We start from the raw sequence: 24,508 nt of genomic DNA on the forward strand, positions 1-24,508 counted from the left end.
ATGAGTTCTACGGAAGAAACCTCTGGGCACCATATCTGTTCTCTCCTCGTTCTAAAGCAAACAAACGAACAAACAAAACCCTGAAAAATGCCCAACTGAAAACTAGTAAACCTGTGTATTGCACAAGCATGGCTTTTGGAATATAATAAAAATAAAATCCATTTTGTCTTCCATGGTCTTTAAATCTAGTACAGATGAATAAAAATTCCAGTAGCCCTCATGACTTTCCTGCTCACTTTAGGTAAATCAATAATGTGATGGTCACTTTTAGTACCTTGTTTTGGTGATCTGAATGCTTAATCTTATGTAATAACCAAAACCCCAAACTTAAACTTGTGTTTCTTCCCCTCCCTTAGCAGGGGCCAGCTTTAAGAGGGCTGCCCCATTGGAGAAAAGGTGAGCTGGCATTTTCTTTCTCCCTCAGCTGCCCCTCTCCCAGATGCTTCTGGTCCACCTGGCATGGGAGTCTGGGGAAGGCCAGGGGAAAACAGATAAAGTATATTCTTCCTTGAGTTGTTCTTCCAGTTCTCTGGGCCTGGCAAGTGTTGAAAGAATCTGGATTTTTCAGAAGGCTGTTTTGGAGTCCTTTCTCTTTGGGGTTCCCTCACCTTCTGGCAAAACCACCTTGAGGAAACCACTTTTAGAACCACTAGGCTGACATTACTAACGTGAGTAGAACATTCTGTCTCCAGGATTTGTATACTTTTGACTTACTTGTAAGAGGAGGAATGCAGCTGTTTTCCAATGTCCCCTCTACTGCTTCACTCTGCCCTGACACTGTAGGACAACAGCCACTACCAACCACCTGTAGGTATCTCATGTGCATGACAAACTCCAGTCTGTGAGCTCTTAAATGAGAGGAAACATATCAGTGCTCTCCAAGAGGTCTCTTTGAAGCCAATTTCACTGTGCTTTGCCTTGAGGGATGAAGTGGGACTCAGCATAGCCAAGAAATCTTCATAAATCCACTCCTTCAAAATTCCCCTCTCAACAATTTTAATAGCCTCACTGTTGCACAAGGTGTCTAAAAGAATCACAATATCTTAACAACTTGATAGTCTTACTGACCTCTACCCCCTAATCTAAACTGCCACTGAATATCTTGTCACAGGTCATTTCTTTGGAAAATGAGACAGATGTGGAAATTGTTAGGTGGGGCTTCTGGTTAAGCCTCTTTTCCCCGTCTGTCCTATCTTTTTTTGAGTTGTCTGGAAAGGGGTCATGATGGAGGACCAGGCCCAGAATGTAAGGTCAGAAGAATTGTAGATTTGCTTTTGGCATCTTTGAAGAAGTGAAACAATGCCAGTAGTTATTTATCTCCAGGATTTTTATTATTAAAAATATTTTTTTTCCTTAGGTTTTTAAGTCACTGTAGTCAGATCTGTATCAGTAGAAACTGGATGGGCTTTCTAATTGATACATATACTACTGTTACTGAGTCTAAGCTTGTACTGCTTGCCGCATGACAGGCCAATAATCGAGAGATGAGTTGTCGGGGCAAGGAATAATGACTTTATTTGGAAAGCCAGCAAACCGGAAAAACAGTGGGCTCATGCCCGAAAGAACCATCTTGCCTGAATTAGAATTCAGGCTCCTTTTATGCTAAAAGGGGAGTAAATCAAACACTTCCTGCTTCCCATCAGCCTCCAGAGGGGATGTGTTCATTTCTTTCTCCCTGCAGTCATTCACAGGCGGGCCTGGTCAGGATGTTTCTTGTGAGCTAAACAAAGGTATTTTAGCTTAATGCTCATTACCTGGGAGTCAGGGTTCCCAGAGATGGGCCATTATGTATAATTTAAGCTTATAGGCAACATTCCTTTAGTAATTAGCTTGTAATAGAATACTACAAAAGTTTCTCCCCTATTACACTATGATAGAAAGAGGTTAAAAGATTTACCAAGGTCATTCTACAGGTCACTCCCTTCTACGCCCTTATCTGTGGCCTGGGATAAGAACCACTATGGGTTACTTCCTTATCTAAGGTCCCTGGTTGGCTTTCTGTTGGGTTTAGCCAAGCAAGGGGAGACAGAAGTTGGAGTTTGAAGGGCGGGAGAAGAGAGAATTTGCATATGTTTTATCTGTTTCCTCCAGCTTCTCTGCCAAGGCAGTTGCTTCTCCAACTCCCACTCCTGCTACAAGGCCCCCTCCCCACAGTTCCAGCTCTCACCAGGAACTGGGTATCTAGGACCTACTCCTTGTTCCCTCAATGTAGCCTTTCTACTGTTGCTAGTCTCTTGGAGTCTCAACATCACTTGTCATTTCTTAAACTTTGCCTATACCTTCATTAAAGTAAATATTCTTGAAAGTTTTGTTATTTTAGTCATCTGGAGTGAATTGTCTTTTCTGATAGACTCCTGACTAATACTGCTATATAATTATTAAACATAGTCAAGGCAGATCTTCTAATTATAAGGCCACTCTTTCTTCTCTTACACCTCACAATATTTCACATACTTGACATTGAATAAATGACTAAGTTATGTATTGTGATGTTTTACCATAAAAATAAATTAAAAAAATAGCAAAATACTTGTCAATATGGATATATATTTGTTCCCTAGGGTGATTTATCTTAGTGAAAAATATACCATAAAAAGAATATATTATATATCATCTATCAACATACACCTTTTTTTGTATAGAGCTTGTGTCCCTCCATAACCAATAGGAAAAGACAATGCATTATAACTTACATTGCTACAGAGAAAATTCTTGTAATATTTTAAATTCCAACAAAATGGAAAAGAATAATATATGTAAAGCCTTGTTTCCTTTACTGAAGTCTTAATTCAAACTAAAGACATTCTCATTCTGACACTCTAACAAGAGAATAGTGTTTTTCAGTTTTATCTACAAAATGAAGAAAGCAATTATTAGAAAATATTTTTATTCCAAAATTAGAATTCCCCATGTATATTCAGAAAGCATGCCACTTTAGTCCTCTACATTGTCAGATAGTGGTGACACTAAAATGAAAGTTTTGTTGTGAAGGGATCTTCTATGTTTTCATTCTGGATCCCCAAGCAATAAATTCAAAAGGGATATATTTCTCTTTAACACCAAAATGCCTGTTCTCTCTTTTATCTTTTTTTCTTGCTACTCTTGTGGTATTTACTCCAGTGTATTTGTGTGGTCAGTCATTGCCCACAGAGAATGAAAAGGCAAGAACATCTACCAACACTATCATACTTTCCATAAAATTATTTGTTCCGTATTGTGTATTACTTTTTCTAGTTTTCATATATCTGACTCTCACAAGTTTTTACGTATCAATACATAGTAGACAGAAGGATAATATGGACCTATAGACTTACAGCTTATATAAAATCTAGCCACTGATAATGAGTAGTGATAATTTAATCCTAAACTTAGAGACATAAACAAGTTCCGTTACCTCCTTCTTCCTCCTGGTGAAACTAAGGAAAATAAACAAAGTCTTTCTCTGAAGAATACAAAGGGATGCTGTACATCTCAGAGTTACAGATGGACAGCAGATTAAGGCAATGGCAAACATAAACGAGGACTTTCAGAGGATGAGAAAAGTCCCGCGGGAGTTTCAAAATTAAAATGCATTGAACTACTTAGATGTGTCAACATTTCACTACGAAGAGGGAGAAGTTCAAAAAGTTCGACCTCATTTGCTAGATTTCGCTTCTGTAAGGCAGAGATCAGCCACCTAGCAACACCACAAAAGATTCTACTCTGACATAGTTTAACTCATGCTGGCTGAGCAGGAAGAAAAGCTATGTAGGATCAGGGCAGAACTGGATGGCCTGTAGTTCCAGTGCCACTAGGGAGTCTGGTTTGGGAAATTGTGAAATTCAGTCTGAGGAATGACTTTTTGTCAGCATTCTTCGAAGCTCAGGTCTCTGAGCACCTCTGCTGGGCTCTTTATCTCCCATTCAATAGACTGCATTGGAAACACACACACACACACACATACACACACACACACACACACACTCATCACGCACGGTGAAGAAAGAAAAGATGTCATTTCCAATCAATGACTACCCCATTAAAGTTCAATTGTGCATACGCTAGGAAAAGTGATAAAGTACAAACTGTGTCGATTAAGAGGACACATTTTCCTATGCAGCTATTTTAGGATTGGTGAAGTACTGAGCTTTTCCAAGTTCCTGATCTTCACAATATAGACAGCTATCTCTTGTTCTCTCTTTTAAAGCCAGTCCGTTGGCATTAGATCCTGCCCCAGAAATAACCCACCACTTTTCTTCCAGGAGAAGAGAAGTATCTACTTAACAGTCAGGTCATACCAGAGACTTTGGAAAATATCTGGTTCACAAATCCCTGTCAGCAACAGCCAGTGTATGAAATCTGGGCCATGTCCTTCCTTGGAGGATGTCCTCCCTGGATGAGTCCACAGGTCATTCAAGAGGCACTTGCATCAGACTGTCAAAGCAATGCCATTTTCGGCTGTGAAAGCTTACGGCTGGCATGGAAAGTCTAAAAACAATTGGACAATTAAGTGTACCAACACATCACAAGGCTTCCTTTCTGGGAAAGGGTCAGAGAAGGAAAATTAGGTGTTACCGTGCTTTTGATTTTCATGACTCTCTGGGCATATGTGAGCGGAGAAGAATCCAGCTCTGGGAGTGAGGCGGGGAGGGAGGCTTGGGGAGAGAGGTTATTTGCTTCATCTTCAATCGCATTCCTGGCTTGTCTGACTCTGCACGAGGCACAAAGTGTGTAATGCTTTCTGACAACAGGGGAGGAAAACCGAGGGACGGGCACATTTCATCTCAGAGCCGCTGCTGAAAGCAGCCAGCTGGCCCTGCCTTTTACTGTTAAGAGGTGTTGTTATTTTTTAAATATTGTAACCGTTTTTAAGATCTTTTTGGAAAAATGCATTTCTAAGCTACTAAAGCAGTTCTTGTTAAAATACAAATGCAGAAACTAAAATACGAAACTGCCCTTTCCTCCAGAGCCAGCCTCCTTCTAGACAGGTCGCTGACAACTCTGAATACTTTGATGTGTATGCTGTTACACTTGTTTTGCATTTTCCCATACTTTCTGTACCCTGCATAGTATTTTAATACGCATATTATTTTGGAATTTGCACATTTTACCTAACAACACACATTCCTATGTCAGGATTTATATTTCCATTAAAAAAATTGTTACATAGTATCCTACATTTAAATTTGTTTTCAGAATAGTACTGCACAATATCAAAATCAACACATTTATCTGCATATTTCTTGTTAATATGACAGTAGGCTAGATTCCTAGGATTGAGGTTGGCTGAGTTTAAGAGTATGAATATTAAATTCTTGAATGGATATTGCCACTTTGTCTTTCCTACAAGTTTCTTTTCTTAAATGTTGTATGTTTAGTTTCCTAAATATACTGGTTATATTCCCATAATCTGTGTAAAAGAGGGTCAATGTTTCTACAGTCTCACAAATAGTAGATATTACTAAACTTTTTTTTGTCACTTTGATGGGTTAAACCAAGGTTTCAAAGGTTTAACTTTGCACTTATTTATTAAACAGGGTTGAATTTTTTTTTTTTTTTTTTTCCTTTTCGGTATGCAGTCCTCTCACTGTTGTGGCCTCTCCCGTTGCGGAGCACAGGCTCCGGACGCGCAGGCTCAGCGGCCATGGCTCACGGGCCCAGCCGCTCCGCAGCATGTGGGATCTTTCCGGACCGGGGCACGAACCCGTGTCCCCTGCATCGGCAGGCGGACTCTCAACCACTGCATCGCCAGGGAAGCCCCATAAAGAGGGTTGAATTATTTTAGATATGTGTTGACCATTGATATTCCTTCTTCTGTGAATAATCTTTGTCTATCATTTATTGTATAATTTTTATTGCTTTGAGGGAACACTACATATTATAGCTAATCCCCATTTATAGTATATACAGTATATCTTTCTTGTGGCCTGTAACTGTGTTTTTTAAAAATTTTGGTTATGGTGTCTTTCACCATTACTGCAGTTTTATTTTTGTTTAGGAACCATTCATGTGGTCAAATTTCCAAAGCTATTCATCTTTTCTTTTATGGCTGCCTAGTAAGCTTATAAATGACCTCTATTCATCAAGATTTTAAGCTATTCCCTTATTGTATATTTTCTCTAAGAATTTTTGTAAGTTTTCCCTATTTATACCTTTCATAAATCTGGGATTAATTCCCTGGGTATAATGTCAATAACAATTTATATTTTAAATAAATGGCTAACCAACTGTCCTAACACCAATTATTACGTAGTTCAACCCATCCACTCTCATCGACATGAAATGCAACCTATTTTACATTAATTTCACATAGCTACATCAACCTATTAGTAGACTCTTTACCTGTTCCAACAGTCTATTTGTCTCTTTCTGTCCCACCTCCACAATATTTATTACCATGACTTTATGACAAGCTTTACTATGAAGTACAGCAAATACCAATCCTTAATTTTGTCTTTAAATATTCTATTTATTTTTCTGGTGAACATTAAGACCCACTGGTCTATTTCAAAAATAAATAAAAATCTAAGACACTAAAAATGTCCTCTGTTAACTGTCATTTGTACACTACTGAATATGGCTAATTCCAGAAAGTAAGTTCATTTGCTTCTTTCTTATCCATTTGATCAGGTCTTTGAGTGTCCTTCATTTGTACCTTCAGTTTTCTTTATGTGGGTCTTAAACATTTACAGTTAAGTGTAGGCCTGTACATATTATAATAACACAGCTAGTTCAGAATGGAGCTCTTTTCTAATTATCTTTCTCAATTATTTTTCCTACTGATGAAAAGGAAATTTACTTAGTGTTGCATATTTACCTTGTATCCATCTACCTTGCTGAACCCTTTTTATCATTCTAATAGTGTCACAGTTAACTTGCTTGAAGTTCCTAGTCTGTGAATATCTGCAATAATATTTGTCTTTCTTCTTTTTCAGTATGTCTCACTCTTACTTCTTTTTCCTTATTCCTTTGCTTAAAACCTCTTGAGCAAATGGAATAATCTCAGTGGCAGCAGATCCTTTTTTTCTTATTCCTGGATTTAAGGGAAGATACTTTCAGTTTTTTAAAATAGATACACAATTGGAAGAGAGGGACTACATCTTTGCCTTTTAAAATTTCTACTGTGTCACTTAAGCTACTCAACTTTAATACCTCTGCTTGGGCCAATTTTGGTAATTTATATTTTCCCATAAAATTGTTTCTTCCATGTGTTGGATATGAAAAAACTACAACCACATGACCTCTTAAGCTTACTACACAGAAGATATCTAAATGCCCTCCTCTTTAAATTGACTTCTTGAAACTTTGAAATAATTTTCATTTACAGAACATTCAAGTGTTATTATAAATATATTTGTTAGTCCTTAGCACTTGCGTGCTATGTTTGAAAAAAATAACAACAGAGGCCATGACGTTAAATTTTGATCATTTGTTCTGTATTCCACTAGTAAAGAATTATTGTTGGTTGCTATGGAGATGATTTCAACAATGTTAAATAAGAAACTGGCAAACGGATTACTAGTGCTTCCCACTTAGATACATTTTAAAAACTGTTCTTAAGTAAATAAAATGATTATGAATTATACATTTCAGCAGTACAAAAGCTCTTTTCAATTCACAGCTCCATCATGGCGGAGAATGTTGGTTTCTTAGCAAATGTTCATTTTCCCCTCCTCCTTATAAAAAGGTTAGGTAATTTATTCAAAGTTATGGAGTTAGTAAATGGTGGATGGAGTTCATACCCAAACCCAGGTTTACTTGGTTTTAGGGTCATATCCCTGTCCTCTTTTGTATACTGCATACAGGATACGACTCATATGTGTTGGTTCAGGAAAATAGAGAGGACGTTCTACACAAGTTGGGACCTAAAAGATAAATCTGGAGTTTTTCAGGTAGTCAAGGTGAGAAAGAGTAATATGGGCAAAAAGGAACAACACGAACACTCATAAGAATACTAGAAGTGCACAGTATGCTAAAGAACAGAAAACAGCCAAATGCAAATAAAGCTTCGTTCTAGAATTTCTTCAGGCATTTGATTCAAATCTCTACTCATTGAATCTTGCAATCATAGAATCACAAGCCACCCAGTCAAATCCCCAAAGAGGCAAAATACCACGATGGTTCATAATTTAGGAGTACAGACGCTGGCCAGAAGACTGAGGTTTAAACCTGAACTCCACCGCCTTTCTTGCTCTTTGTCTTTGGTAAAATTACTTAATTTCACGGTCTCATCTCCTTACCTGCCAAATTAGACACCATATCATCTGCTCTGTAGGGTTATGCGAAGGCCAAAGGCATGTCAAACACTTAAGAGGTGCCTGATGTAAGCCAGTAGCATACCTCAGATTTTTAACATTTGCGTCAAATGAAAGAAAAGCCATAGGATGGTTCTAGCAACTATGACTACATATTTTCATTTTCCTTTAGCCTGCCCCAGGCAACACCTGCCCCACATCTGGTAGAATGGACACTCCTTAACTGCTCCACATTCCAATTGTACTCTGTTGTGTGGATGTACCATAGTTTATTCAGCCACTCTCCTATATGTGGGCATTTAGGTTGTTTCCAATATTTTGAAATTATAAAAATGCTTACAGCAAGTAACCTTGTGGACATTTATTCTCATAGTGCTGGAATTGTACCAACAGTATAAATTCTAGAAGTGGAATCGTTAGGTTCAAAAAGTAAATGAATATGTAGTATTTTTAGATGTTGCCAAAAAAAAATTATACCAATTTACCATAAAAATATATACCAATTTTTATACCATAAAAATTATACCAATTTGCATTTCTACTAGCCAAGTGCTTGTTTCTTTATATCCTTACCAACAGAATACGTTGCTCATCAGAGAGGTGGGGAATAGCATCTTAGTATGGTTTTAATTTGTCTTTATCTCATGAATGAAGTTGAATTATTTTCATATGTTTAAGCATAATTTTACATATTTTTTAACTAATCATTGTCCATTTTCTTAATGTGATGTTTGGACTTCCCCATATTTTAAAACAGCTCTTTAAGTATTAGGGATATTTTCATTTTTCTGAGATATATAATACAAGCATTTTCTCTCAGATTGCCAGCTGTCTTTTGATGTTACATATTGTATATTTTGTGCCATGCAAAAGATTCTTTCTAACCAAAATTTATGTAGTCAAATTTATCAGTATTATATTTGATTGCATTTGGACTTGAGTCATTGAAAAAAGCTTTATTCTTACATCCAGATTATAGAGGAATTCACCATGTATGTAAATGGTTTTAAATTCACCCTAGTATGTATAATTTCATTTTGAATTCTGATCTACCTGAAGTTTATTTTTATGTGTGTATGGCGTGAGGTGTGGTTCTAATTTTTATCTTTTTCCAAATAGCTAACTAGTTGCCCCAACACTGCTTGAAAGTCGATCCTGTTCAGTGACTTAAGATGTCATCTGTACCATTTACTAAATTTTCATGTGCAATTGGATATATTTCTAGAATTTTTACTCTATTCTGTTATTCTGAAATGTCTATAATGCCTATTCAAGTTCCTGTACCACATTGTTTTAATAATAAGGACTTAATTCTGTTTATTCTAGGGCTACTCAGCCTCTAGTAGCTTGTCTTTTTCAGTGTTTAACCAGTTAATTCCATGTGTATTTTTCCATGGGAACTTTAGTACCAAATTGTTTACCCCAATTTGTGGGTATTTTTGTAGGGATTGTGTTAAATTTATAGATTAACCGAGGGAGGACCAAGGTCCTTAAGATGTTGCGTCAGCTACCAAGGAAAGGAAAATGTCTTTCTACCTGTTTAAGACTTTTGGGATTGTTTTTAATCATACAGGTTTGCTTTTATTTTTTACATTTATTCCTAAATATTTTATCTTTTTATTTTTGTTGTGAGTAGGGTTTCCTTTTCCACTTTTTCCTCTAGTTTTGTGTATACAGACTATTGATTTCTGAATGCTAATTTTATATCCTCCAAACTTATTGAATTGATTTTAACTTTTGAATTAATATTTATGATTATTTTCTAAGGTTTTCCAGGTATACTATCATGATAATTTAACTTCTTTCCTAATTTTTATGCTTCCTTTTTTGTTTTTTTGTCTTGTTTTGGTTTTGGTCAAATTGTATTGACTACTATCTCTCATAAAAATGTTAAATATCAGTGAAGATAGTGGTCATATGTGCCTTGTTCCTAACATCTTCATGGAAATGCCTTTTGTGATTCTCTATTAAGATGCTGAATTTAGGAATAAAGAATTTATTTTTTATAATATCAAGGAAGCATCAATTGGATATCAATTCATATTTTCCTTAATGCTTTTTTTGAAAAGACTTAAGACTTTTTTTTAAAACCCTGGAGAAAATCGTAATAGATTTCTTTGGCTCTCTGCTTTTAGAAGTCTAATGCTTGACTAATCCCTTTTCCTTATTATTTGGTCTTTTTCCCTAGAGGTCATGAGGATATTTTTCTTTGGTTTAGAGCTTAATATTTTTACTAGGAAATATCTTGGAGTTGCTAGGTTTGTGTCAAATTTCCCAAGTAACTGTTGGCCCTTTCATTATGTAAATTCAGGTTTTCTTTCATTGCTGAAAGTTTTCTTGGATTATAGTTTTAAATATTAATTCTGTTCCATTGTTTTGTTTTTCCTTTTTAGGGACTCAAACTGCAGTTGATCTTTGAACAACTTGGGGTTTAAGAACTCCAACTCCTGCACAGTTGAAAATCCATGCATAATTTTACAGCCAGCCCTCTGTATTTGAAGTTCCACATCCTCAGATCCAAGCATTCATGAAACGTGTTGTACTGTAGTGCATATTTTTTTGGAAAAAATCTGCATATAAGTGGGCTTATAATCTGCATATAAATTGTGTGCAGTTCAAATCCATGTTGTACAAGGGTCAACTGTACATCCATATTCTTTGTCTTCCACTTCAAATACTTTCTCTTTGGTTCTTTTTACTTTATCTCATTTTCATTCCCTTGGTTATTTCCCAACCTTTGTTCACAATTCCTTAATAAATTTAATTTGAATATGTCCTCCCTTGGGAGAACTGTAATTTAGTCTTTCTTTCTTTTTTATTTAATTTTTTTCCTGAGTTCCATTGATTCTTATTCGATTCTTACTGTTTTGTTGTCCATTTGTACTTAGACTTTGAATTTCTCAATTAAGAATTTTTTTCCAATATCCCTAAATGTTTTTTCTGACAATATTTAATTCACTTTGGAGTTGGGATCTTAGAGTATTTTCTTTTTTGCTTCATCTTTCTTTATTTATTTCCTTCTTTCTTCCTTTTTCTCTTTCTTTTTTTGGTGGGGGAAGGAGAGTGTTCATAAGCTAAATTTTATTTTAAACAGTGGTTTTGTAGAGATGGAAATTGCATTTATTCTTCATTTCAAGCCTAGGGCTGTAATGAGGTAGTTTACAAGATTCCTAGTTTAAGAGCACCCTCTTCTGTCATTGTAGAATTCCCAGAGTTTCTTTAATGGGTGACATTTTTCTTTTTTGGTATCCATGCTGTCCTACAAACTGGAGAGTAATTTCTTTTTACTATAATGAGCACATCATAGGCTCACTCAGTATATTGGGTTGGCCAAAAGATTAGTTTGGGTTTCTCTGTAAGATGTTATGGAAAAACCCAAACGAACTTTTTGGCCAACCCAATACTTCTTGCAGCACACATAGAAAGTACCCAATAGTTCCTCTGTGGTTGATAGTCTGGGTTATGGTGAGGCCATGTGCTCATATCAATAATTTAAGAACATATTTAAAAGTACTGATATTTTTTCCTTGAAACTTCAGAACTTTCTATTTGTATTCATTTGTTCATCCTTCATTCAATATATCATTCAAATGGTTCTTACAATGTCAGGTATGAATTTGGTACTAGTCACGAAAAGGTATGGAAAACATACCTTTTGAAGACAATGGTCTTCAAAATGTTTGCCCACACACCCCAAAAGAGTTTTCGAAAAAACTTTGTAGTCCCTTTAATTTTAAGTCAAAGTTAAATTTTTTTCATCTTTAAGAAATTGCAAAGGATGCACTCTCCAGGCTACTATAAATAAAACTCTTAGACCGCTCAAATGTAGACACTGAAACGTAAATACCATAGTGATTGGATACACATCACCTTCCAACAAAAAATACATGAAGACATTTGCCTTTAATATTTAGAATTTTTAATAGTTCCTTTTCCTCCTTAAACTAGTATTTTGATTTCCCTTTCCAACTGATTTTTATCCTTCATATTATGGATTATTTTTTAAAATTTTCAGTGAGCATAACTGTCTAAGAGTTTATCCTTACATATAGAACTAGTAAAAATTGGGAAAAACAAATTTTGATAGTCATAAAAAATAATATTGCATTGGAAATATATTTCTTAATAGGATAGGTAGGGCAGGTTTTAAATAGGTAATTTCGTAAAACAAACACTTGTAAAAAAACATAATGAGGGAAGCAATAGCGGAGCCCAGAAGGAGCAATGAGCCATTCTTCCTGGTTGGTATGGGAAAGGATTCCCAGAGAAAATGCCATTTATATTGGATCTTAAGCATTAAAAGGCATCCTTTGGGAAAATAGGGTAGAAAAAGAAAACTCTAGGCAGAGGGAACAGTGTGTGCAAAGCTTGGAGAAAGAGAAGACCGCCTGTCAAGGCAAAAGATCTTTTTGGACATGTTAAATTTGTGATGCCTATTAGATATCCAGATGCGATCTGGTGTCTTTTTGGGGACTGAATTTAAGGATGTGGAATTTAGTGGCATAGGTTTGGGCTGCTGATAAATTGTATTCAAAGCCAATAAATTAACCCAAGCTTAGATGAGATCATATAGTAAGTGAGGGTAGGAAGAAAAGAGAAGAATTTCAAGCACTGAGGATTGGAGTACTACAATATTGCAGGAAAGGGAAGGAACAAGTAAAGAAAAGTGAGAGTGATGGCCAGTGATATCCCCCAAATCAGGTAAAGAAAAAGGGTAATTCACTCTCAAACACTCCCATGTAGAGAAGGTAAGAAATGAGAAATTACCATTTTTATTGCCTTTTAAATTCCAGGTTAAAGTGCCTTTCTAATATAAGGGTTTCCTAGAAATGGTATTTAAAATTTCCAAAAGGTATTTTTTTTTTGTCACCCGTCTATTTTTTATTTCTTTTGGATATCTAGGAATTTTTGCTTTCTGTATTTTGTTACTATGTTATTTGATACACAGAGAGTTTTGCCTATTGTAACATTTTAGAGTGTATCATTTTAATTTAAAATGATATAGCCTTTTAAAAACGATATAGCCTTTAAAAAATATGCTTAAACTATAATTCTGTGGGGTTTTTGATATTAATAAGGTCATTACTGTGTATTTTTATTTTTATTAGCCAAATCATTTTTTCTTACCTTTTGTTTCAGTCCTTCTTCTAGATGTATTTCTTGTTTAAAATGAAATTATGCATGAAATATAATATAAAGTGTTTATGTAATAAGAATATATATGAAATAAATATATATAGTAAAATTCTATATATGTATGTAATTATATATGTATTTTAAATCTGATGTTGCTTCCTATGTCTCTCTTTTAGCCTGGCTAACTTACTTTCTTTTCTTTCTTGTAACCTCTTTCCTGCCCTCCATATTAATTTGGAATTTACATTACATAGCTCACTCTATTTTTCTAATAAACATATTGGTATAATTGAAATAATGATCGAGCCTCCTTAAGTGAGGAATAATTTACCTCTTTTGGCTCACGGTTTGCGTCTTCAGCCCTCAAACATGCCAAGTTGTTAATGTGTCTCAAGTAATGGAAAACCATGGTTCACCTAGTAGTTTCTACTCCTGTGGATAATTGCAAGCTCCCAGCAACACAAATGACCTTATACATTCTCTTTCTTCTGGATTATAGATAAAACCTTAGATTCCAAGAGGAAATCCAAAGGTTTTTGTGAGAGGCTTCCTCAGGAAACCATGAAATTCTTGTATTCACAATGGCCTGGATGAGAGGTGGGCTTTGGCCTTCTGTCCTTACTTCTTTGGGTGACAAAGACAATGAATTCCCACTCTTGGGAATAAGAGAATAGGGCTTGACATAAAGCCAAAATCTTTCCACAGTGCCCTATAGTTACTCTAAAACTATATTCTAAAGCTGTCTTCACTTAACCTTAAATCCAAAAATGAGTACCTGTATGTGACAAATGAACTGGACACTAAATTTAATTGGAAATGAATCTGACACTAAGTGCAGTTAGAAATAATTTAATCATTATTTGGCATTTCATTAAGACACATTATGCTTAAAGTAAGGAATTGTGCAAGGATAAGTCAAAGGATGGGTATTACAAGATACTGTGAAACAAAATATTCAAGAACCAAATGACCAGGACTTCCCTGGTGGCACAGTGGTTAAGAATCCACCTGCCAATGCAGGGGACATGGGTTCCATCCCTGGTCTGTGAAGATCCCACATGCCACAGGGCGACTAAGCCCGTGAGCCACAACTACTGAGCCTGCGCTCTAGAGCCCGCGAGCCACAACTACGGAGCCTGCGTGCTGCAACTACGAAGCCCACGAGCCTACAGCCTGTGCTCCACAACAAGAGAAGCCACTGCAGTGAGAAGCCCGCGCACCGCAACGAAGAGTAGCCCCTGCTCGCTACAACTAGAGAAAGCCCGCACACAGCAACGAGGACCCAAGGCAGCCAAAAAATAAATAAATAAAATAAATTTATTAAAAACAAATAAGAACCAAATAATCTGGAGTAGGATTAATGGGGTTAATTAAATGATGACAAGCCCATATATTAAATACTATACACTACACAGCATAAAACAGTGGCGTAGTAATACTGATGGCTAGCATTCCTGTAACGTCTTTTATGTGTCAGGCTCTGTGCAGAATGTCTTACATATATTAACCCCTTTAAATCTCATATCTGCTCTATGAGGTAAGTGCTGATATTTTCTCCGTCTTACCAAAGAAGAAGCAGAAACACAGTCAGATTGAGGGATTTACCCAATATTAGACAGCTGGTAAGTAGTGGATCTAGAGTCATGTTTACTGACGTGGAAGAACAGCATGATATTTCATGAAGAGATTAAAAAAAACACAGCACAAAGTATACTGCAAAGTGTAATTCACATTTCAGTAAGAAATAAATGTGCGCTCGTGTGTGCATGTTTGTGAAAGGAAAGCCACATGGATATAAGCCATACTACTCAAGAGTAGGATTGCGGTGCTGGGATTTCTACTTTTTGCCTCATACACTATTTTATGCTTTTAAAAACTTTTATTGCAATACACATGTATCACTTTTGCAGTTCACAATTTAAAGAAATAAAAATTTGAATGAAGAGACTACCATATTATACTATGAAAAAAATATTCAAAAGTCTCTTTTTTTCACCCCTACATGGCAGATAGCACTCAGTCCAGACAGTTATTTTGATGGTAATTACAGTTATTTAGCTATTTGCAAAGTATTATTTACTATCAAAAGTAACATATTAAAATACTTCATTAGCTTTCTGGTTAGTGAACTCCTTTATACATTTTGCTGCATTAATTTCCTTTCTTTGGTCCTTCTCTCTGTCAATCCTCCTGTCACATCTCCTCCCCACATTAGAGCTTTCTCACTTGAGAGAAAGAAGTTTCGAACATCACCATCTGGATTTCAATTTTTAAAGTTTATTTAAGTACATGAGGATGTTGCCAAGAACGCAAAACTCTTTGCTTGCTCAGCTGAGACTAACTACAGTGGGGAGCTTTCCTGTCTAACCATCAGGGTTAGAGAAGACAAAAATTCAAATGTCCTTACTGTAAACCGCTGACAGCAAATAACATGACCCACTCAGTTGGTGCTTAATAAACATTTACGCCATCATTCTCAATTTCTTCCAGGAGACTTTTAGAAGTTAATATTACTTATTCTGTATTTCCATCAAGTTATAGTTTGTGGTAAGTTAATTTCCATGGAAACGGATACAGGGAAAAGTATAATTTTGCTAAGATGTTGTGAGATAAATTATGTAGTGCATTTGAGGGCCAAATACTTTGAGAAACCCATTAATATTTCCATTTCAACAATGTTAAAACAGTGTTATATTTCATCATAAAATTTTTTGTTGTTGTTTTACTTGGTAGAGGTTTTTGCATTTTTTAGGGATAAACAACTTTTCCTAAAATATGAGTGTTGACTCAGAAGGATATAAGAATGTAAACAACTATTAATCAGTTGTTTTCCAGATACTTCTGCGTGCTTTGTTATGACTTGAGTATCAACCTGAAACCATTTCTCTAATAAGCAAGGTAATATATCCATCGGTCTGTTAGACCAACAAGTCATAAACACAAATATAATGGAATATGCATCATTTCCTTTAGAATTTATGAAACAGTTTGCACGATTTCCTAAAGGGTGAGAGAAAAAAAAAATCAAGCCATTTTTGATATGCAGTATAAATAATTCCCAGAAGAAATCACAAGGACAGTTTTTGTTTATTTTTGCTTTAAGTATGCAAGTATGTTCCTTATCTGTACCTTAACCTTAGCTACTCATAAGCATCCACTGAAAAAACCAGGAAAAGCTTCTATTTATGAATTAATTTTATCCTTGTCTTGTTAGAAAAGAAAAATATGGAATTTGAAATAAAAAGGGAGATAGGAAATACAGACACTAAGTTCATCTGAAATAGGATGATACCCATATAAAACATTTTTATAACCTTACATAAATATTAAAAAAAAGAATAGTGAGTACTATTAAAGCCATCTGTCCCATACAATATAAAATGTTGAGAGACATAAAATCATGTGAAATAATTGATATTTTTCTAAAATACACTCACATCTTCCTTTCTCTTATTCAGACAGATAAGTGTAAATGGTGTCATTATCCACTATTTTTACCTTAACAACCACATGTTCATTCATTAGATCAGCCTCAAGAAAAATAAAACGACAATACATGTTAAAAAAAAAAAAAGGCAATGGTTCTTACCGACACATAGGACCGTTTTTCTCCACTACACAAGTCCCACCATTTCTGCAGTAACCTCTTGGACACTCTAAAACGAAGCATCCGAAAACCCACAGTTAGTTATAAATATTACTAGGAAGAAGGAGAACGTATTACTGTTAGTCGTTGCATTAAATCTAATCATGGAGAGTAAATTGCTTCTAGTTGCTAAAAGCACAGAATTCTTTTAGGTTACTTTCCTGTACCCCCCAAATTTGTTCGATGCCGCCTGCTGCCCTGGACGTGTTCATTTTCTTTACATGCGCAGTGCTTGACCACAAGAGACTTTTTTTCTCCCGTGGATTAGGTACAATCTACTTATTTAGAATGTCTGCATGACATATTTGCGATTACATTGAAATGCTTTCTTTACTGAAACATTTCTTCAGCTCCACACTGCTGTCACTGTACCACGGCAGATAAATGCTTTGCATGGGTGACTGTCATTTTGATAAGATGTCACTTGTGTGCACGCTCTTGTCCTAGCTCCACGTCCGTGACAGACGTCAGCACAGCTCAAATGGATCCTCGATGCCCTGGCCCTGCTTATTTTGCTGCTCGTATCATTCCTGAGTTCTAGGTTAGCATGAACATTTATTTTCAAAGGTGGTTTGTTTATAGGTTAAAAAGAAGCTAAATAGTTTCACGTAGTCACGGTTGTAGAAGTGATTAGTGATTTCAACTCTTTCCTTTACACCGTCTCCTTGTACTGTCACTACAAAATCCTGATCCATTAAGACCTGTCAATTTCCTTACTTAATCCCCTAGTTACTCTTCTTGGCTTTTTTAACACCTCCTCTCTTGTAGGAGACCATTCTTCCCCGGTTGGGCTACCATAACTCTAATACTTGATGGAAACCTACACTGCCTTTAATTTGTAATTCAACACATCTATTCTGAGTCCCTGTTCGATGTCTGGCACTCGGCTAGGCACTGGATATGGAATGATAAATAATATAGGAAGCTTACACAGCTGTTAAGGCTGCGGGCACTGGAGCCAGACCACCTGAGTTGAAATTTCAGCTCAATTTATTAACTGTGTAATACCGAGTAAGGTAACTAATCTCTCTGTGCCTCAGGTTTCTCTCTGTTAAACAGGGTTAAAAAACAGTTCCTATCTCACAGGGTTGTTGAGAATGTTAGAACACTAGGCTCATAGCATGTGTTTAAGAAATGCTGATCTAAAAATGATATAGGCACAGTCTCTGCTCTCACTGACCTTCCAACTTCATGGAGGATGCAAAAAAGTGACGAGGGGATTAAAATACAGTATTAAAAGTAGTCTAATTTGGGATGAATGTAACAAGGGTAATGGGAACACCAAGGAGAGCACAAAAGTCAAATCTGGGGAATAAGGAAAAGCTTTCCAGAAAAACTTTTATTTGGGCAGGTGTGCGTGTGTGCGTGTGTGTGTGTGCGTACCTGTGTGTAAAGGTAAGCATAGAGACACAGAGGCATGAGAAGAGAATGTGGTGTACTTGACAAACTGAGGGAAGTTCAGCCTGGTTGGATTGTTGGCAATGTGAAGTATAGTAAGTATGAGAGAAGGTCAGAGACACACAGGGGCCAGATCATCTGGGTTCAGTGAAGAGTTTAAACTTTATCCTAGGAGACCAGGATTTTAAGAAGGGAAGTAGTATGCTTTGTGCTTTAGAAAGATAATTATGGCTACAGAGTTTACAGTCAACAGAAGGGCCAAGAGTAAAATCTGAGAACACAGTTAAGTCTTTTGTAGCAAAATCCAGGAATGCCTGAATGAAAGGGATGGGGTGGGAGCATTCACAGTTGTGGGAATTTATAAGATATTTAAATGTTGGGATTGAAACATCTTGGTGATTATTTGGGAAATTCAAGGATGATGTTCAGATTTCTGACTGGGCTACTGGTTAATTGATGGCTTGATTCCTTGAGTTGGGGGATTTATGGGAAAGGAAGATTTTAAAGGGAAAGATGCCGTGTTGTAGGTGCCTAAGGGACATCCAAGTGGAAGTATTCAGTGGGCAGGATTTGTAGGTCTGAAGCCAAGATGAAATATTAACACACAGAGAGAAGCCATTTACTTGGGTAGGGGAAGAATGATGATCGTGAGGCATAGTGGGAAAGTAAAGAGGAGAAATAGAAACATTATGTAGGCAATATTCATTGAAGGAAAACGTGGGAGGATAGGGCGTCTCGAGAGAGTCAGATTGTCATGCCAGTCTCTGTTCAGAAGGGGATACAAGAGGCATTAGGAAAGAGGAAAATAGGGAAGGAGGGAGGGTGCATTTTGGGGAAAAACTTGAAATATACCATGTATTTGGTATCTTGTTTGCTTCAAAAGTTTTCAGTGTTTTGCTTTCCCAGGGTTATATTTCCCATCTTGCCTTCCTCAAATCTTCCCATTTAACTGTAAGAAGGAAGTGCAGTGTTGGAGATGAGTGTTAAGAGCTACACCCCTTAGGCTTCGGGGGCAGACTCAGCTGAACAGAGCAAATGTGAAACTTCCTTCATAAACAAGAAATTAGCTGGTCTGACTAAAAATAGCCCATCAATATGATAAAGCATAAATAGATACATACCTTGTTAGAGAAACCATTTTATGGTTATTTTGGGTCTTAGGTACAATTTTAATCTTCCTCAAATAAGAGTTGTGTTTTAGCAAAAAATCAGTAGAGTGTCTGATACTGCACAACATCAAAATATACACAGCTGCACATTTTTTTCTGGGGTCATTAAAATTTGCTTTGATGCTTGCTTTACATCAGAATGATTCTGTGGGAATCTAAATATGTATTTTCTTGCACGAGACAGTGGAGCACAGTGGAAAGAACACAGGCATTGGCTGCAATAAAGAGTGAATCCTGGTGTTTGGGTGGACAGAAGATTTGTAGATTATCTCTGCGAGAAGTTTTTCTAAGTTTCTGCCTTAGACCCAGGTTCTTTATCCAGAAGATGGAAAGACACAGTACAAGTATTTTCACCTTTAATCTACTCAAAACAATTTACAGCAGAGAGCAGATGAAGTGGGGAAAGACAGGGGTACACTAGGTAGTAATGAAGAGACTAAATATTTTTAGTAGATAATAGTTGGGACCTAGAAATCCATAAGTGTAATATTAGCATTAGCACTATTATTGTCTCACTGCCTTGTACCCTCTTGAATTGGTTATTATGACCATGTGTCTGGAAGCCAATAGGACTCACAGTTAACTATGTGGAAATATCATTCTGTAAAGGATTCACATTCAATCCCACTCTGGTGTGTTACTTTGGACGAGCAGAAAAACACAGATAAGCTGGACAAGTGATCAGTATAAAAACAAAAGTAACTTTTGAGCTTAAATCTAAATAATTTGCAGTTAGGCACACACACAAATATATATATATATATATATATATATATATATATTTTTTTTTTTTTTTCTTCTAAATTGCATGGAGACTAGGGAAGTGATGGCTATTCCATGATGGACTGTTGGGAAGACTGATAACCATGTGAGTCCTGGTTTTTCCCTCTGTGATACTCGGTTTAGTTAATGAGTTATGTGTTGTCGTTGGGCTAGGTATTTTAGGTATAAGGTTCATCATGTTTAAAGTGAGGATGACCTTTTTTATAGGACTGTTGGGAGGATAAAATTAAATTTATTTATAACAATTTTACACTAGCGAATGGTATGCATAAAGTATTAAATGATTGTTCTCATCCATCTCTCTATATTTGGAGGTTCTTTGAGTTTGCCATGAAACCTAATTTCTATTACCACTGCTCTCTCTCCAAATTCTTCTCTTTCTTTTATTTTCCCTCTTCTGTCATCATGATCACCATCACCACTACTGTTTACTGAAGACTTGCTCTACGTCAGAGACTGTCCCAAGAGTTTTACTGGTGTTACTTCATTTATTCCTCACAACATTATGTGGTATATCCCATACTTACCCATTTTTTTTTTTTTTACAGAGGAAGAAACTGATCAATAATATAATGTGCTCAAGTTAATAGCAAGGGAGCACCAGATATTCAACTAAATTCTGGTCCTCTAATTCTAAAGCCTGTTAGTATAAAAATGTCAAATAATTATTCAGTTCAGAATTTCTATCACCCCTTGTGTTTCTTGATATTATGGGATCAAGAACCCTTTTGAATTGTATGGTATTTATGCGTTGTCATGGATTAAATATATATATATATATATATATATATATATATACACACACACAATAAACTACATGTAGTTTCAGGAGCTCTGTGGATTATAAGAGTTCACCAGAAGCTTGTGCAGCAAACCAAATTCCTAGTGGGCATGGACTGTTCCTTTATCTTGAAATCCCAGCACAAGAACTGCAGGAGGGATTAACCATATTTCAGAAACTTGAAGTAACTTCACAGTACTTGTATGAGAAGTTTTGTGTTATGTTTTGGTTTGGTTTTCAAAAGCTTCTGAAACTTTGTTAAGCTATATTGTTATTATTCATATATTAAGTTAATAATATCTCATCCTATAATTGTATATTTTTAGTGCCTTTCCCTAATTCTCCTTCAAACAGGTGATTATCATAATTACAGTATCACCTTAACATAACCTTTATTAACCTCTACTACTGCAGATGACTGGAAAAAGACTTTCAATTTACATTAACTTGGATGTATCCTGTTCAATAATTTGCTGTTGCCTAAGCAACCAAAAGTTGCAAATAATATGCCTTTTTAATGTAATTTGGGAATAGATAGGACTCATTGAAATATACTTAACCTGCAACACTCATGCAATGCCTGAGCTTGATGTTTTTGTTAATGACTTAAACCTTGAGGTGAGGGGAGACCAGATGCTCACCATCTGTTGTGTGATCACTGGGAGAATTACTGGATGCTTTAAGGACTGGCCTCATAAATGTCTATGAAATGCTGACCTTAAAAGAACATGATGCTTGAAAAGAGAGAGGAAGGTGGAATGTGCATGGGCACAGCATGGATGAGACTTAAAGGTTTTCTTAAAAACAGTGACTTTATCATATTTGATTGACAAACTAAAAAGCATAGAAAATATAAATAAGAGAATGCATAATGTAATATGGATCTTATTTCTGAGAACTGTTTCACTAGTTCTTTATTTCATTTTAACCCAATAGCTGTGGCAATATGACCTATACTTTGTAAATGAACTAAATGAATCGGTGAGTGACAGAAATGATGGACAACAAAAATGTGTTCTATATTATTACCTATAGGTTGTCTATCACGCAGGATGAATGACAGGTCTTCTGTTTTCTGTTTCTTTGTATTTTTAAATATAGAACATGTCAAAGCAGACAATGAACCGTAACATGTTACAATATATTTGTTCTCATATAGGTCTATCCTCAAGAAAATCTCATTTTTATGTAAATACGTTTGGGTACTGGACATAAGTGCTGTGTCTTAATAGTTTCAAAGAATGGAATTATCTCATTAATATCTTTCTTACTCTGAAGAGAGTAACAGAATTTCCTTTCGGGTATCTAATCTGATGTATAAGCATGCATAGTAGAGAAGTAATGCCAAAGAGCATTCATCTTCATGTATTTTATGGAATCAGATTTGTGCACTTCTTGATTTCCCTTTGTACTCATAAAATTCAGTGCTGCACAAGTACTCATTTTTAGTAGCATAAAAAAAGATATTTTTTGCACTATGATTTTATTTGAATTATCATGCTTTTGTCACTTATAATATTCTTCTATCTTGAAAGATACAAAAATATATTCTTTCCTAGTTTTGATATGAAATATCCCCAATTTATTTAGAAAATATGATTGAATACATCTTTTATCACCAATTTATATTATTGTTTAGTTGTGACATTTACATTGCCCCTAACTATCTTTTATTTTATATATCTCCTGCATGAAATAAAAATTCAATTACTCAGGAGAGATGTTAACAATGGACTATAATAAATTAGAGACTATTAAAGCAGTTTTGATAAAAGTATAATCACAAAAACACATTATCAGGTCTTATAAATGTTCTAGGGTCAGAAGAAAGAAAAATGTTTAAAAGTTAGTCTGAAGTTAAATAAATTGACTTTTAAGCATGACTAGATCAATGCAAATAGGGAGCTCTTATGAAGAAGTGAGAAAAATTACAATTTAAAATATTAATAACATATTAGATTGTGTAGGGGTTTCCCTATTATAGAAACCAGCAATTTGCATAGAAGAGATTATTAAATGCTAATGATGTTAAGTTATATTATATTAAATTAAAATGGTTTTTTAAATTTCATGAACATGGTTTATGTAGAGTATACATGAATTCATTATATTATATACTTGTACATTTTTTATAAATGTAGCAAATTAATGTTAACATTCTTCCTGCCCCCAAACCAATAATAGTAATTCAATTATTCCATGCTTGATATTATTCAGAATTTCAAGTTTTAATATTTTTATTGTGTGCAGGTTAAGTTATTGGCTTATATTACAAAGAATATTTTAATGGATATACAGTACCTAAGCAGCTGGATTCATCAGGCTGGAAATCCATGCAGTCGGCAAAACCATCACAGCGCTTGTGTACTGGGATACAGCTGTTAGAAGAGGCACACATCAAAGCTCCAACAGAACAATTTTCATTGGCTGAAAAGAAGAACAATAATTATCACCGCTTTTAAAAAACAAATTTCTTCTAATAAAATAATAAGACAGTTTATTGTTTTACCCCTCATTTTGCTAGCCCTACAGTTAAACTATATATTAGAGTTCTTGGTGAAGGAAACTTCAATTTATTAAATTAAAAATTTCTTCACAAAAAGTTTGTCAATAGAATCATCTCCCAGTTGTGCCTTATGTAGTATTATTCGTGTACGTGTGTATAAAATGCATTGTATGTACTATATAGTCCAAACTGATTTTAGACTAGAGTCAAATTTAATAGCAAGGCAGATCTCTGTACTTCTGTTGCTCCCCTAACATCTCTATATTATGTGCAACTGAACTAACAGAGACTGTAATTTGTTTGAATGTTCATCCATTTCCAACTGGGTTATAAGTCATGGGTAGTCACTGGGTATCTGTTAGATCTGGTTAGTGATGTAGATCACTGCAGCCCAAGGTAATATGAGTATGTGCCTTTATAGCATTGCCAGTGCATGATGTAGGTATTTTACTAATTTCAGAGTCTCTTGTTGGTTTGATTTCAAGGGACAAGCATACATCTTGTGCATAGGACTTTGGTTGTTTCAGAAAATTGTCCTTATCAATGAACCCATCAATGATACTGACAGTTCAATGGCAATCTATTTCTGCAAAGTACTTGACCTCTCTTGGATGCTACCCTTAGTCCTGTAACTGTTTTCTTGTGTTCCTTCCTCTTGCTCTGTAGTCTTTCCAGGATTATAACTTCCTGTAAGGCAGTGGACTGTTCTACACTCCTTTTACGAGTTAGGGCTAAACCAGAACCCTTCATCCCAGGCCACCATCATGCATTTCCAGTCTCCTGTTTGCTTCAGAACCTGCAAACCGGCAGGCTTGGTTCTATTCCAGTTTTGTTCCAGCCCTATATTAATTATGT

The 24,508-nt window shown here is 35.6% G+C and overlaps 1 protein-coding gene across 1 annotated transcript in view; it reads right to left on the minus strand.

Moving 5' to 3' along the window:
• The window catches only part of MALRD1 (MAM and LDL receptor class A domain containing 1), a 579,678-nt gene that overhangs the window by 75,365 nt on the left and 479,805 nt on the right, over positions 1-24,508 (minus strand). The window contains exons 35-36 of the mRNA XM_029239293.1: positions 23,449-23,574; positions 16,960-17,026 (exon numbers count right to left, since the gene is read on the minus strand). Coding sequence (XP_029095126.1) covers positions 16,960-17,026; positions 23,449-23,574 — 193 coding nt within the window. The remainder of the gene's footprint in view (positions 1-16,959; positions 17,027-23,448; positions 23,575-24,508) is intronic.

Source organism: Monodon monoceros, unplaced genomic scaffold (genome assembly GCF_005190385.1).
Source record: "Monodon monoceros isolate NGI ecotype Baffin Bay Population unplaced genomic scaffold, NGI_Narwhal_1 Super_Scaffold_21, whole genome shotgun sequence".
NCBI lineage: Eukaryota > Metazoa > Chordata > Mammalia > Artiodactyla > Monodontidae > Monodon > Monodon monoceros.